This window comes from Mus caroli, unplaced genomic scaffold (genome assembly GCF_978045245.1).
Source record: "Mus caroli unplaced genomic scaffold, Mus_caroli_1 scaffold_1, whole genome shotgun sequence".
Lineage (NCBI taxonomy): Eukaryota > Metazoa > Chordata > Mammalia > Rodentia > Muridae > Mus > Mus caroli.
In genome coordinates this window covers 124,028,317-124,044,819 of record NW_028227256.1, presented here as the reverse complement: position 1 = coordinate 124,044,819, position 16,503 = coordinate 124,028,317, and the positions used below count along the sequence as shown (strand labels likewise).

General features: G+C 48.1%; 1 protein-coding gene across 1 annotated transcript in view; it reads left to right on the top strand.

Moving 5' to 3' along the window:
* Positions 1–14,844, top strand: part of Tmem163 (transmembrane protein 163) — a 179,868-nt gene extending 165,024 nt beyond the window's left edge. Inside the window, exons 6-8 of the mRNA XM_021172523.3 lie at positions 5,205–5,316; positions 9,714–9,855; positions 13,870–14,844. Coding sequence (XP_021028182.1) covers positions 5,205–5,316; positions 9,714–9,855; positions 13,870–13,930 — 315 coding nt within the window. The 3' untranslated portion in view covers positions 13,931–14,844. The remainder of the gene's footprint in view (positions 1–5,204; positions 5,317–9,713; positions 9,856–13,869) is intronic.
* Positions 14,845–16,503: the final 1,659 nt, after the last annotated feature.

The following is a 16,503-nucleotide window of genomic DNA, read 5'->3' as shown; positions in this document are numbered from 1 at the left end:
GAGAGTTCCTTGTGAGTTCCCAGCCAGCCTGGGCTACTCTGTGAGTTGCAGGCCAGCATGGGTTATAGTGTGACTTCTAGGTCCAGTCTAGGCTACACTGTGAGGCCCTATATTGGTTATTTTCTTGTTGTGCCAAAACACCTGATACGGAGCAACTCAAGCTGGGGGGCTTATTTGGGCTCACAGTTTGAGTGGGACACAGACCATCCCAGTGTCAAAGGCACAGAGGCAGGAGTGTGAGATGGCTGGGCACGCTGTCATAAAGGCTATAAAACCCAAATGCGTCCTCCTGGTCATCTGCTTCCTCCAGCAAAGATCCATGGCAAAGATTCCACAACTTTCCAAACAGAGCCCCCAGCCGGGGCCCGGAGTGTTCAACTCATGGCTCTATGGGATATTTCCACTTAGACTGCTGCAGTCCTTGGCTCTACAATGACAGCCAAATTCCAAAACAGCTGTGCAGTGATAATGCATGCCTTTGATCCTTGCACTTGAGAGGCAGAGACATTCGGATCTCTGTGAGTTCAAAGCCAACCTGGTCTACGGAGCAGGTTCTAGGACAGTCAGGGCTACACAGACAAACCCTGTCCTGGAAAAAATAAAACCAAGCCAAAACAGAAAAACCCAAAACAACAACAAAACCATCTGAAGATGCCAAGGGTGTCGATGTCACTGTTAGAGGAGGTGATATTTTCAGAGAGAAGGGAAGGGACAGTGTAGGGCTATGCAGACAGACACACTAAGCATCCAGACAGAAGGATGAGGCTACTATGCAAAAGCCTGGGGTCTAGGAGGTCAGCATGGCTGCAGCAGAGGGTCAGCTCCATAGTGTAGCGTTGGCTGGGCTTGTATATATTTTTTTATTTGATCTGATGTAGAATGGAGAACATCCTATCTCTTAGGGACTTTGATTTGCCAGCCAGCATACTGTCAGTTGAGGTGACACAGGAGCTCCTGACTCTTCCAGGAGAAAAGCTAACTGGAAGAAGGCCTGGTCTGACTGACAGGGTCCCTAGCCAGGCACACAATAGCAGATGCCACACATCAGCACCAGGACTCTCACCTTGCTCAAGTTTTGTCAGCTCTTCCCTAATTGCCTTTGTGTCTTAAAATAAGACCTGTAGTCTGCTCAACCCTTCTGTCTGGGCTGAAAGACTTGGAAGGGTAGGTAGCCTTTGTCAGACTGTGAGAGAGACCCAGCAGACTGACCTCAGAATACAGCTCTGTGCCAATGGGTTGAGATTACACACACACACACACACACACACACACACACACACACACACACACACACAGAGAGAGAGAGAGAGAGAGAGAGAGAGAGAGAGAGAGAGAGAGAGCCCCAGCCCCAGCCCCAGCCCCAGCCCCAGCCCCAGCCCCAGCCCCAGCCCCAAGCCCGTTTCCTTCCTGCAGTATGAAGTGGCTGGTGGGTCCAGTCCTGATGCAGTGTGAGGCCAGGGACACCCCCCCCACCCACACACACACACATACACACACACACACTGTTCCTGGTTTGTTCTGTTAGATAAGAGGGGCTAATCTTGGCATTGACCAGAATGTGGTTGTGAAGCTTTGGATGTGCGTGTTTGCGTGTGTGTTTGTGTGTGGTGTGCACCTGTGTGTGGATGAGCAGAACACAGGGGACAACTGCTCACCTTAGTTTTTGAGACAGGGTCTCTCACTGAACCTGCCACTCACCTGTTAGGCTAGGCTGACTGGCCAGTGAGAACCCAGGACCCACCTCTCTGCACCTCCTCAGCACTGGGATTCAAAGCACACAGCGCACAGCTTCCTCATGTGGGTTCTGGGGACGAAAACCAGGGCCTCAGGCTGGCAAGGCAGACATTGCAGACCGAGCTCCCACCCAGCCGAAACATGCTTGTAGACCACTGGACTCTGCCAGGCTCTTGGATTCCTCTACCAGATGTTTGTCCTGCCAAGCGAAAGTGTTGTTTTTCACATTTTGAGACCAGTGAAATTGGAAAATTAGAGTCTGCCAAGTATTAGCTCCTCACAAAGACACGCCACTCACCGGGACTCAGCAACAGCCCCTGGAACAAACAATCCGCAAGGCAAGAGGCCTGTGAGAGCCGATGAGGCGGCTTCTAAGATGTCCTCCAGCAAGGGTCAGGCACTGTCCTAGCTTGATTTCTGTCACTGAGATAAAACACTCTGACCATGAGCAACTTAGGGGAGGAGAGGGTCTCCAGCTCACACTTCTGGGTCAGGTCACATCCATCACTGAGGAAAGTTAAGGGAGCAACTCAAGCAGGAACCATGGAAGAAGGTTCTGGTGGGCCCTCTCTCTCCCCTCCTTCTCTCCCTCCTTCTCCCCCTCCCTCCCTCCCTCCCTCCTTCCCTCCCTCTCTTTCTCCCTCCCTATTTTACTCCCCACTTCTTTTTACCTCTCCCATCCATCTACAGACAGACAGACAGACAGACACACACATACACACACACACACCAATCCTATCAGTTTCTCAGTTGAGCTTCCCTCTTCCCTGGCAACTCTAGGTTGCATCAAGTTGACAGTAAAAAATGCATCAGCACAGGCAAGAGAAATTCCAGAGGGCCTGGATTCAGTCCCCTCAGATCCATACAGTGGCTTACAATCACCTATAACGCCAGTTCTGGGAGTCAATATCCTCTCTGGTCTCTAAAGGTGTTTGACACACACATGGTACACAGATCCACATACAGAGAGAATACCTATACACAGAGAACAAACCAAACCAAACATCTTATGGTGCCTTACCAATGGGGCTTAGCTGTTCGTTAGGTGTCTGGAGTCAGAAAGGCAAGATCAAGGGACCAAAAGCTTTGGTGTCTTGTGAGGATCAGCTTCCTGGTTCAGCGATGGCTGACTTCTCCATGTCCTGGTGTGGACAAGTATCAAGAGGTGACAGCTCTGTGTGGTTGATTGCTTGAAAACATTTACAAAGTTGAAAATGCTTTAGGTCAGTGTATGTAGTTTTGGTGTATGCATATGCGGGTTTGTATATGCATATGCGGTTTTATGTGTGTGTGTGTCTGTGTGTGTGTGTGTGTGTGTGTGTGTGTGTGTGTGTGTGTGTAGAGACCAGAGATTTCACTCCTCAGGAGCCATTTAAGGTCTCTCACTGGTCTGGGTGTTTGGTTAGTGTGGTCTGGCTGGCCAGTGAACCCCAAGGGATCCCTGGAGACAGGAGGGTTGGTGGATCATGTCTCCACCTCCCCAGCACTGGGACTACAGCACTTCTGGCGGTTTTTATGTTGTTTCTGGAGATTAAGCTCAGGCCCTCACACATGAGAGATTAACACCTCACCAGCGAAGCCATCTCCCCAGCCCCCCCACTATGCTTGAGATTCACGGAGAGTCTGACTATGTGCAGAGGGCATCGGTTCTGCCACCGAGTTCCCTCATACTATCTCACAGTCCCACTGTGTGCATCCCCATGATGGGCTCATGACACTATAGACAAAGCAAATGGACTCAGTTTTGGTTGCCCAGTCTTTTCACTGATGCTTTTTGTTCCTGAACCTACACTGAGCCCTGACTGCCATACTACAATTATCTTGCCTTCCCAGTGTTCAGTTGGTGACAGGTTCCACATTGTACTCTTGCCTCTAGAGACCTTGACATACATGAGGAATGAAGGTCAGATGTTTTCTAAGCTGTAATTTAGTTTGGGCTTATTTGATAGTCTTGCCATTAAATAGAGACCATGGATTATTTGGACGTGAGTCACAATAGAGGCACAGCCCCACCCTCTTACAGGACATGTGGCATCCGCATAGCTTATGGTGGTGATGTTAACTTTTGTTAACTTGAATAGATGGTGTTTGTTGGGTTTAAACCCTTTAATGTTACCATTTCCCCATTTCTTTAATTTTTTTAATTAAATTTTAATTTTAGTGTGTATGCTTATGTGTGTGAATGTGTGTGTCTATGTGTGTCTATGTGTGTGTGACACACTCACACTCCAGGATGCATGTACACTTGCCACAGCATGGTTGGAGGGTCAAGGACAGCTCGGGGCAGTCAGTTCCCTCCTTCACCATGTGAGTCCCAGGGATTGATCTCACATCAGCCGGCCTAGCAGCAAGCACTGTCACCTTGAACAATCTCAGCTGCCTCAGTCTCCCTTTTCCTGTTATATCTGCAGTTTAGATGCTCTAGGTTCAGCTCAGGTTCAAGGAGAGCTGGTGACCTGGGGCTGATTGACCTTCCTAGATGGAAGAGTGGATGAGAATTTGTGAGCACATGCCGTCAGAGCTGCCCCCTGCCATTGGTGGGTGTCTTGTGAGCGATGCTCAAACTGTACAGAGACCACAAGTCTGGAGAGGTGATTTTCTAAATGATTTAGTTAAGTTTTAGGCCTGGCAAACCAAGTTGTCTCCTTTGTCCCTGCGTCTGTCACTGGGATAGCAAATTTATTAATAAAATGCTTTAGGAAGATCCTGTTTCTCCGTGGATATCTGCTACCGTGTTGGATTTCTGCTGGCAGGTGCATTTTAATTCCGGAGAACCTGGAGGCTGGGTCTCAGGGGAGCAGCGCGTGGCAGCGCGTGGGAGCACAAAGGAGGTCTCAAGGGGCCTGCTGTCGAGAGATAGCAATGAAGACTCCAGCTTCGCACGAGTGACTCACCCATTTGCTTGCAAACGTTAATGCAGCACCTACGGGCAGTGCTAACATCACGTCAACAGTGGACTATTTTTAGGCACCACTTTTTCTCACCTTGAAGACTATCTTTGAAATCTCAATTGTGTGAATGAAAAAAAAACCCACTGTGTCTTAAGTATCTCTAGCCGTAAGTGATTCTGTGGCTAATCCAGTGAGAAAGGATTCTTGGGCCGCGATGTGGCTCTTAACTCTCAATTGGCTGCTTTGTGAATTATCAGTAGAATACTACTTAGCCATTGTTCTTGGCATTATCACCAACCCTGTTGACAATCAATGATTGCTGTGTGTTTTAGCAGAATAGTAAGAAGAGAGGGAATACATAATGGCTTTGTAAATATTAGTCTGGCTGCTTTGAAATCATCTTTTCTCAGCGCCAGTCACACAGGCGAACACTGGCGGTATACCGCCACCTGGTGGTAGCTTGCCTGACTGGCTACCTGCTCTTGGCACAAAGCAGGCAGCGGTGACAAGGGGTCTTGTTGATTGTTTGATTGTTCTAGCAAGAGATAACATGTCAAAATCTGGACTGCTCTCTCCTAGGATGATTTCCTGTTCAGCGTCTCCATTCTAAGCGGGATCCTGTGCAGCGTCCTGGCTGTGCTGAAGTTTATGCTGGGGAAGGTCCTGACAAGCAGGGCTCTCATCACGGACGGTGAGTGGTGCAGGCATACACTGTCTGAGGGCTGAGCTTGGAGACAAGAAAGGTCCTTCCTGGATGCTGTTAGATGCTGAGGTCTTGTAGATGAATTCAATGATGAGGGTACCCATTCACCCCCATCCCTATTCCCCAAACTGCTTACTTCATGAAACTTGGAGCTGGTGTCTACCACCCTGAGTCAAATGACATAAAGTAGAGCAGAAATGGCTAGGTTCCTTTTGGTTTCCTGAGACAGGGTCATGTAGCTCAGGCTGACCCTATGCTTTCTTTCCTCCTGTTTTACACTCCTGTGCGTTGGGATTACAGGTGTGTGCCACCATACCTGGTCTTTTATTTTATGAAGGAAAGAGATGGAGCTATAGTTTATAGAGTTTATAGAGTGCTTGCCCAGCATGTACAAAACTTGGGGGTTGAGCCTCAGTAGGGCACCATCTGGGTGTAGTGGTGCACACCTGTCTATCGTCGCAGCATTAGAGAGGTGGAGGCAGGGGGACCATAAGTTCAAGGTTATCCTTGGCTTCATGTACAGGCTACATGACACCCTGCCTCAAAAGCCAAACCAAACATCAGTCAAATGGATTGGAGGTTGAGACATCTTTCTCTTGGGGACATAGCTGTGGCCCAGGTTCTTAAATCAGATGAGCACAGAGCCCGGTGGGGCCTTGGTGTCTCTAGGCTACAGGTTCTGTGCCTCCCTCATCCAGTTTTCACCACCGGGGTGCCTGGAGGAGTCACAGGGTAGTCAAAACCACCTTCTGCTGTCCCCACCTCTGCTGTGAGAAAGCCTGAAGCCTGTCTACGGTGTGCCCCAGACCCGCCCATGATCATGAAGACTATGGCTGTGGTAAAATATCCAGATAAAAGCCAACTTAGGGGAGAAAGGTTATTTGGGCTTAGACCTCCAGTGTTGTCTCAGGGAAGTCAAGGCAGGAATTTGTAGCCATTTATCACAATACAAGCATAGTCAAGGGCAGAGAGAATGAACGCATGGATGCTCATTAGACGCCAGCTAGCTTTCTCTACTCTCTGCAGCTGAGTGTCCGAATCCAAGGAGTGGGGCTGCTCCCTTTTAGGCATTCTTCCTACAAGAATCAAGTCAATAGGAACGATTCTCTACAAACCCACAGGGCAACCTGATCTAGACCATCCCTCACTGAGACTTCCTTGTCCATTGGTGCTAGACAGTGTCAAGTTGACGAGGACCGTCACAGAGCATGACCTCATCTCCCTGGACAGAGGTGCTTGGTGTTGGTGGGAGTGCTTTCCCCTTAGCCTCAGAGCTATTCGATACTCAGATCTACGTCTAGGCTTCACTGCACTTCTCCCCCCCTCCACTGTGATGAGTGTGTTGCATGCGTCCTTTCTCTGATAATGGGGTGTCTGGTGAGATACCCAGAAAATTCCAGCCTTGTGGCTAAGAATTGAGAGAGAAGCCTTAAGCTCTTGCTAATTATACTGAGAGTCTTGCTTCTGTGCTGGTGAGAGGCTTTAGCCCAGTTTAGTCATGACCCCACAGGGGTCACATATCAGCTATCTTGCATATAAAATACTTACATTATGGTTCATAACAGTAATAAAATGACAGTTATGAAGTAGCAGCAGAAATAATTTTATGGTTGTGTGTGTGTGTGTGTGTGGGGGTCACCACAACATGAGGAACTGTGTCAAAGGGTTGCAGGATTAGGAAGGGTGAGAAGCACAGCTTTATCCAGATGCCTGGGGGAGGGGCTCTCTTCTCACCCCATCCAAATTTTCTCTCCATTTGTCTTGCTTCTTTTTGATGCATGCCCTGAAGCTGTTTCTCTGATGAGGCAGAGCCAAGAACCTTTGCTCCCCAAAGAAAGAGGAAGCAATGTCCCCATAGAGCCCTCTTAGACTATAGGCTCAACATTCCCTTACCTGTTCCCATGGGGTTGATGCATCCTGGACTGGTTTGGCTACTCAGGTCCTGTGTGTGTGTATGTGTGTGTGTGGTGTATGTGTATGTGTGTGTGTGTGTGTGTGTGTGTGTGTGTGTGTGTGTGTGTGTAGATTTGGTGTCTTTACATCCAAGAAGCAGGTCTTCAGGGAAGAGGGATAGCAACTGGTGGATGGTGGTGTCACAGAGGGTTGACAAGCATCTTCATGATGCTTAATTGGTCTTGGTCCAGTTGGCTTATTTCTCTAGATATTCAGCAAATATGCAAGCGTGCCCTCAGGATGGGGCCAGGAATGTAGCTCTGTTGGTAGAGCACTTGCCTAAATGAGTGAAGATCTGGGTGCCTAGAATATCAGGCACGGGGGGGGGGGGGTCGTGTTGTACACCTAGAATCCCAGCACTCTAGAAGAGTTCAGAAGGACGAGTTCAAGGTCATCCTGGGTGAGTGTGAGGACAGCCTGGCCGACAAGGGTAAAGTCCTGAGCAACAAGTGACTAGTAAAAGCAAGTCAAAAGTATGTGAGAGGTGTCCCTGGTGAAGTTTCAAATAAATAAAGGCTGACAGATTGGAGGAACCAGGGAACCCTCTGATGGGGCTCTCATTTGCACCCAACACCTCTGTGAAAAACCTTCTCAGAATGTTCTACATGCGTTTAATGGCATGAATCACACAGATTTCAATATAGTCCTGACAGTCAAGCCAGTATCTCCAGTCCACACAGCTTCAGCCATTCTGTGCTGTCAAAGCAACTGTGGGGTTTACTTCTCAGAACAGCCCTAGGTTAGAAGGGAGGGCACAGCCTGCATCTGTAAGTGACTGCTAGAGACTGGTGTGTGTGTAATGGGGCTCCAGCCCCTTCAGGACCCGAGTTTCATCTCCCGAATTCAACTGGAAGAAAACCTTGGCATAGTAGTGTTGCATCCCTGTGATTCCAGTCCTGGCAGAGGTCGCTAGCTTCAGACCATCCCGCTTCAGGTTCAGTGGCTGGACTTGAAAAACAAGGTAGACTGTGATATACCAATGACAGGTGAGGGTGGCCTTTTCTCTGTCTCTGCCTGATTGACTCTGCCTTTTTCTTTCTCTGTCTTTCTGTTTCTCCACCTCTGTCTCTTTCTGTGTCTGTCTGATGTGCATGTGGGGACACACACACACATACATATACACACACACACACATACACACACACACACATACACACACACACACACACACACACACAGGCACTACACTGAAGGAAGTGGGAGGGGAGATTGGAATTAGTCCCTAGTCTCTGCTTTCGTGAAAGAGAAGCCCATCAGGAGCCAGGCAAAGGCAAGGGAAGCCAAGGTCACCTCCTGGAAGGGTTAGGTTAAGGAGGTGAGTTGGCCAGCAGAACAGGGCTGTCCGTGGTGCTGACCGACTGAAGGCTGGTTCAGTGGAACTATATCGACATCTAGTGGCTACATGGGGGAACTTCTGCTCTTCACCTTTCAGAGCCAGGCAGCAAGGTGAGGCCACCTCCACCTCCCTAGGAACAGCTAAGGTCATGCTTCACACCCCCCTTCCCTCCCCCCACCTTCTGTGATAACTCATTAATTGCTCCAGCGACATCAGCACCCTGTTCCGGGACATGGGAAAGGGCAAGGAAAGAAACAATGCTTCTATCCCCAGCTTAGGTTTCTAGTGTAAGAGAGATGGTAAAATAAAAATAACAGAAATATATGCTAGAGGGAAAAGACCTGTAGAGAGAAACAGAGCCGTGAGGATGAGGGGCCAGGTGTGGCAGAGAGCAGACATGTGGTTCTGGTTCTGTGTCTTTTACTGGGACGTGTGTAGGGGGAAGCAGAGTTCACGGAAGGCCCAGACGAGGAGGGCTTCCTGTAGGCTCAAGGAATTATTTGTCCCCACTTTCCCTCTTGCTATAGGAATGCCGAAACCACAGGCTCATAGACCCATGCCATGATGTCTGGTTTGGCATCAATGTTGGGGATGTGGACTATCTGAGCTATGTCCGTAGCCCATAGAAGTAAATCTTTAAATTGATTTATTCAGAGAGACTGCAGTCTGAGAAGAGAGTAGGTACATAGATCTCTGGAGATGGAGATCTGGCTTCCATCTCATCCCTAGCAGGAAGACTGTACAGGCAGAGGAAGCAAAGCCAGCCAGGTCATTCCATTTAGTCTTTGGCTCTGCTCTTCCTTCCTCTTTGTTGCTCTCTGTGTGTAGTGGGCAGGTTCCCCTATACTAAGGACACTGAGCCTCAAATTCCTCCTGAACTAGCTGTTTGAATGGCATCTAGATTGAGGATTAACTCAGAATGAACAAATCAGTAGCAGTGTGTGTGTGTGTGTGTGTGTGTGTGTGTGTGTGTGTGTATACATTCCTCCCACAGAATGAAGGCCCCATGTACTTGTCTGTGGTCTGTAGACCTCACAGTATAGAATATGAAATGCTGACCTTAGATCACTGTGTGATCCCTTTTCTTGTTTTGCAGGGTTCAACTCCCTTGTTGGGGGAGTGATGGGTTTCTCCATCCTTCTAAGTGCAGAAGTGTTCAAACACAACGCAGCAGTCTGGTACCTGGACGGCAGCATTGGTGTCCTGATTGGTCTCACCATCTTTGCCTACGGGGTCAAGTATGACTCTGTTTTTATCTTGGATCACCCAGGGTGCAGAGATGCTCTGAAAACCCCTTTCCTCTCAACCTGTCTCCAGTTGGGAAATGAAACCAGTGGCTCATGTCTTACTCCTTTATGTCCCAGGAACATAAGTGATCTATTTGCATTTCTTGGGGAGATGTGAACAAACGTGTCTTCACCCCTGTAGGGCACTAAAGATGGACCATAGTAAGGCGCTCACCCATGTCCAGCATAGTGCATGGTATTGGGCTTATTTACAGGATGGGTGGAGGGCTATATACAGGAGTGTAGTTGGCTTTCTGTTGATGTGATAGACAGTAGAACTAAAATCAACTTGGGGAGGAAAGGGTTTATTTCATCAGTGAGGGTGCTCAAGGACAGGAACTCAAAGCTGGAACTTGGAGGCAGGAACTGAAGCAGAGGCCATGGAGGGATGCTGCTTACTGACTTGCTCCCCGGGGTTTGCTCAGCCTGCTTTCTTATCCATCCAAAAACCACCTTTCAAGGATGGATGGCATGCCTACAGTGGGCTGAGCCATCCCAAATTAATCATAAATCTAGAAATGACTCCCACATACTTACCTACAGGTTAATATGATGGAGACCTTTTTTCAACCCACTTTCCCTCTTCTCAGAGGACCCTAGTTTGTGCTGAGTTGACAAAACAAAACATCGACCAAATAACTTGCTCAGGGGGTGACCCACATATAGCCTCCTCATCAAAATGCCCGACCCTACTGTAGATGATGACTTCCTGCTATAGATGATGACTTCCTGCTGTAGATGATGACTTCCTGCTATAGATGATGACTTCCTGCTGTAGATGATGACTTCCTGCTATAGATGATGACTTCCTGCTGTAGATGATGACTTCCTGCTGCAGATGATGACTTCCTGCTATAGATGACTCCCTGCTGTAGATGAAGACTTCCTGCTGTAGATGATGACTCCCTGACTTCCTGCTGTAGATGATGACTTCCTGTTATAGATGATGACTCCCTGCTGTAGATGATGACTTCCTGACTCCCTGCTATAGATGACTTCCTGCTGTAGATGATGACTTCCTGCTGCAGATGACTTCCTGCTATAGATGACTCCCTGTTGTAGATGATGACTTCCTGCTGTAGATGATGACTCCCTGACTTCCTGCTGTAGATGATGACTTCCTGTTATAGATGATGACTCACTGCTGTAGATGATGACTTCCTGACTCCCTGCTATAGATGACTTCCTGCTGTAGATGATGACTTCCTGCTGCAGATGATGACTTCCTGCTATAGATGACTCCCTGCTGCAGATGATGACTTCCTGCTATAGATGACTCCCTGCTGCAGATGATGACTTCCTGTTGTAGATGATGACTTCCTCATCATCTACAGATGCTGTATCTATAGGATAGTTGGTGGTCAGTCTCCCACACTCTGTGTACTCTAGCAGTTCCTGAGACCATGGGACCTGCTGAGGCAGAATTAGCTGCAGCTGGTCAGGAGGTGTGGGTAGTGTAGTGTGTGGCTGGCAACTCAGGGGAGAGTCTGATGGCCCATCCCTACCCCATCCTCCTTAGAGGGAATGCCAACAGACCAGCTCTGGGGGGACGCTGATGGGTTGCTGGAGCTGCCTTGACTAAGAAGGTGGGGGTTGTTATGCTTAGAGGTCACATTACACAGCACTGGCCTTTTTTGAGAGATAGGAAAAGACTGTGCATAGGCACAGCCTTCCATGTGGGATGATCTTCTAGAAGTGAAGCTGGGCCTCTGGGAGGAGACCTAGGGCTTTTATACTCCAGACACTCATTTCCTTCTTCCTTCTCCTTTTTATCCAGTGAATAGCCCTTGCCCTTCCTCTCTACTGTGGGCTCAAAGTCCTCCTCCTCCTCCCCCTCCTCTTCTTCTTCCTCTTCCTCCTCCTCCTCTTCTTCTTCCTCTTCCTCTTCCTCCTCCTCCTCTTTTTCTTCTTCCTCCTCCTCTTCTTCTTCCTCTTCTTCCTCTTCTTCCTCTTCTTCTCTTCTCTTCCCCTTCCTCTTTTTCTCTTCCTCTTCCTCCTCCTCTTCTTCCTCTTCTTCCTTCTCTTCTTCCCTTCTTCCCCTTCCTCCTCCTCCTCTTCTTCCTCTTCTTCTTCCTCCTCCTCCTCTTTTCTTCTTCTTCTTCTTCTTCTTCTTCTTCTTCTTCTTCTTCTTCTTCTTCTTCTTCTTCTTCTTCTTCTTCCTCTTCCTCTTCGTCTTCCTTTACTTCCTCCTCCTCCTCCTCCACCTTCTCTTCTTCTTCTTCTTCTTCTTCTTCTTCTTCTTCTTCTTCTTCTTCTTCTTCTTCTTCTTCTTCTTCTTCTTCTTCTTCTTCTTCTTCTTCTTCTTCTTCTTCTTCATACTAAGACAATATGTTAGGTAGCCCAGGATGGCCTCAATCTCCCTATATAGTCAAGGCTGACCTTGAACCTCTGGTCCTCCTGCCTTCATCTGCAGAGTGCTATAACGAGGGTCGTCATGATGCCCAGGTGTGTGTCACCTGAGCATCCTCCCTGTCACCTGATGCCTATATGTACATCTGGGAATCAGAGGAGGCCCAGGCTGAGGCAGCACTAGACCCTACAAAAGGGACTACTCCTGGGGCCTGTGAGATGGCTCCATAGGTAATGGTGCTTGTGGCTAAACCTGATGATCCAGGGTTAATTCTCAGGACCCATATGGTTGAAGGTAGAAGAGAACTGACCTCCAACACACGCACACACACACACACACCAAATAAATAAAATGGGAAATGGCCCTACTCCATGCAAAGGGCCACCCTGGAGTGAGAGCAAAGACCCCTTGGCATGGGGTTCACTCACTCTTCTTACTAAGGAGATAGCACCCTGATAGGAGCACCATTCCCGTGCTTTTAGAAGTTAAGTGCTTCCTGGCTTCCACTAGGTGGCGCCCGCAAACTCAGAGACAGTTACAAGTGTTGGCAAGGACTGTGAGCCACAGATATATTTGCTGGGAATGCACACAGTGGTGCTGCCTTGCAAAAGAACTTAGCAGTTTCCTAGTGTTAAGCATGTAGTTACTACTTGGCCCAGTGATTTCCCTCTGTGGTATGTAACTCTAAAATAATGAAACAAAAAACAAACAAACATGCAGCTAGACATAAATGTCAAACCTTCTATATGAACCCTCATAGCAGCTCTGTTCATATATGTACATGAGTAGAGCCCCACCCCCTGCCCACCATTGGCTGATAAAGGGATAGATATGGTATATCCATTTAGTGAACAATTATGCAGCTATCCAAATAAATGAAATGTTGATATACCCTACAATGTGAATGGATTTCTAATGAATATGTCCTTATTCAAAAGGCTATATGCATTTCTATATAAAATATCCAGGATACACTCAGAGTATCCTGGTGTGGAATAAAAATGGGAGTGTCTATTAGCATGCATAGAGGATGATAAAAATATTCTGGAATTAAGGCAGTGTGGATGACCACACAGCTTCATGTACATACAGGAAGCCATTGAGATGTAAGCTTTTTCAAGGGACAGCGGTATGGTATGTGGACAGAAGTAGTCATGGCTAGGACTTGGGAGTAGCTCAGATGGGAAAGTAGTTATTTGAGTTTGATCCCTGTAACCCACATTAAAAAAGAAACCAATCCAGGTGTAGTGGTGCATACGTATAATTTCAAGGCTGGAGAGGCAGAGACAAGAAGCCCCCTGGGGTATGCTGGCCAGTCAGTTTTGGTAAACGGAATTTGGTATGGCCAGTCAGCCTAGCCTATTCAGTGAGTTCCTGGTATAAGCAAGAGACCCTGCCTTGGAAAATCAAGGTGGACAACACCCAAGGAACGATGGGCACAGTTATCTGGCTTCCACAGTGTCCCCCCACACATACATACACGTGTCCCCACCCTCCCACCCAACCGCCTGCATCTGCAAACAAGAAAGTACACACGAACACACATACACATATAGCTCAGTTTCCCCAAAGCTCTCCTGGTGCTGAGGTGAGCCTTTCTCTCTCTGTTTCCACAGACTCCTCATCGACATGGTGCCCAGAGTGAGACAGACGCGTCATTATGAAATGTTTGAGTGAAGGCAGCAGGAAGGGCGGCAGGGACTGCCAGCCCCGGTGAAGAGCGTCACTTGACAAGAGGTTTCCACGCAGGCAGATGGTGCCAACATTCAACTGCACATCCAGTTTCATTTGGGGAAGTTTTTGTTCATAGAGTCTGTCATCACGGGCTGGGGTCTGCCAGAGGCTGGACCTGCCCTACATCCTTACCCAGTCGCCCACCATCAAACACGTTAGGATGACGTTGCCCGTGGGAGGGGCCACCATGCTTCCCAACCTTGAGCCGGAAGTGACATTTTTCTATTTCCTGGAGTCAAACAGTTCTTGGAGGCAGGCTAGGGTCTCTGCTTGACAGGAAGCCTGTGGTGCACACCGTCAGTGAAAACCAGATAGTAATTGACGGGGTCACCTCCGCCTGACACGTGGCCGAGTCACCTCTAGAGTCACACTCTCCTAGCAGATGTCGTCATCGGTACAGCACTTCCTAACTCCTACCAACACGTTTCCTACACTTTTACTAATCCCAACACTAAACCGGTTCATTCAGAAGGAGACCATTCTATTTTTTAAAGTGTTTAGTGACTTGAGCTTTGCATGGACAAGCTACGTAAGCACACAACCCTTTCCTTCACGTCTAGAACCTACACATCTGTAAAAACCCAGGAGCCATTTTTGAGAGATGTGAACCTCTATACATTTATTTGTAATAAATAATTATAATCATCACCCCGAATCTGCATATCTCTATATGCTGGTCACAGTACCTCAGCCTGTGAGACATGGGCTGCTCCTTCAGAAGGAACAAGATGTCCTCAGTTTATGTAACATTAGATATGTGCTGTAGACATGCCCTCATTCCACCATGTTCTGTAGCTCTCACAGTACTGCCCACACGGGCAGCTATGTCAGGCCAATAAAGACCTTTACCATTTGTACGGTATGGGGAGGTTGTATTTGAGAGCTGGTAGTGTGTATGCCAACATGTAGGGAGTACACGTTGTGGGCAGGCTCTCTCTCTCTCTCTCTCTGTACTCTGTTTCCTTTGTGTGTTCACAAGTGGAGTTTGTTTGTTTATTTATTTATGAATGAAACAGTCCCTCACCCAAACTAGAGCTTGCTGGTTCAGCTAGCCCGTGAGTCTTGGGAATCTGTTTATCTTGTTTTCCCAGTATTGGGGTTTCAGCTGCATACCATCATAGGTGGTTTTCCTGTGGGTGCTGTGGAGCTGACATCAGGTCTTCCTTTTTGTACAGCAAGTATTCTGCTCAATGAGTCATTGCCCCATCTCCAGCAGGTAGGACTTCTGTTGTGGCTGAAGGTAGACAAGGCAGGGGTTGCTGGCGCCTAGTGACAGTGACAGCAACACTTTGGTCTGATGATGTGGGGTCTGTAGTCTCCAGAGGGAGGCCAGGTTCACTGCAGTTGACCACACAGTCACTGGGTGCTGCTGGAGACACAGGGGTAGATATTGTCTGAGCAGAGGGGTGGCCAAACAGCAGGTTTTACTGAGGTTTTGAGGTTTTGATGGCTCAGTTCACTCAGTACTTCCAAAGGAAAAGGCACAGGCTGAACACCCTGAATCCTCAAATCTAAAACCCTGTAGAAATGTACACCAACACGATGACACAAACAGAAAGGCTCACACCTGGTCTTATGTGACAGGTTGCAATGAAAACAGAGGCTCATTAAAAATATGGTATGTAATGGTCTTTAGGCCACAGATATGGTGTACATAGGAAATATAAATGAGTTTCCCATTCAGTTTGGGTTCCATCCCAAAGCTAACTCAAGGTGACAAGTGCTCCAAAATCCAGAAAGTTACAGTATCTAAAACACTGTGTGCGTGTGAACATGTGCTTGTATGTATGTATGTATGTATGTATGAATGTGTATTTGTGTGTGTGCATGTGTATGCATGTATATGTGTGAATGTGTATTTGTGTGTACTTGTATGTGTGTGTACGATCTTATGAGTATCTTACTCCCTGGGGACAGAATCTCTCTCTGAACCTGGAGCTAGGCTGGAGGTCAGAAAGCCCCAGAGATCCTCCTGGCTCTGCCTCCCACAGTTTTGGGGTTAGAGGCACATGAGGTCATCCCCTGCTTGGAACTGAACTCAGATGCTCATGCTTGCCAGACAAGTGCTCCTGGCTGCTGAGCCACCCCCCAAGCTCTCTGAAATATTTCTGACCCAAGAACTTTGGTCCAATTGACTTTCCAGATGACCCTAAGGGGCCTCACATGTTGCCCAGGGAACGCAGGTTCCATGAATTTGCCTGCACCCTTCCTTGTATTCAACAGACTCGGGGTTCAGAGAGTTGAGCCTCAGATGGTTGTGAACCCCACAGTGCCTCTTTTTTGTGGGAATTCCCTGGGGGTCCCCTAATCTCAGAGAGCCCTTGATCCTTCTGCCACTGCCAGAGTATGTGGCTGTAGGTCTGCACTACCATGTCAATTTACATGGTACTGGGGATCAACCCCAGGGCTTCGTGCCTAGCCAGTCCCCTGCTGATGGATCCCTGGGAGGTTCCCACTGCCCACTGTCCCTTGGTTCCAGGCTGTTTCCTTTCTTTCTAGAGAAGGGAACGATGCTC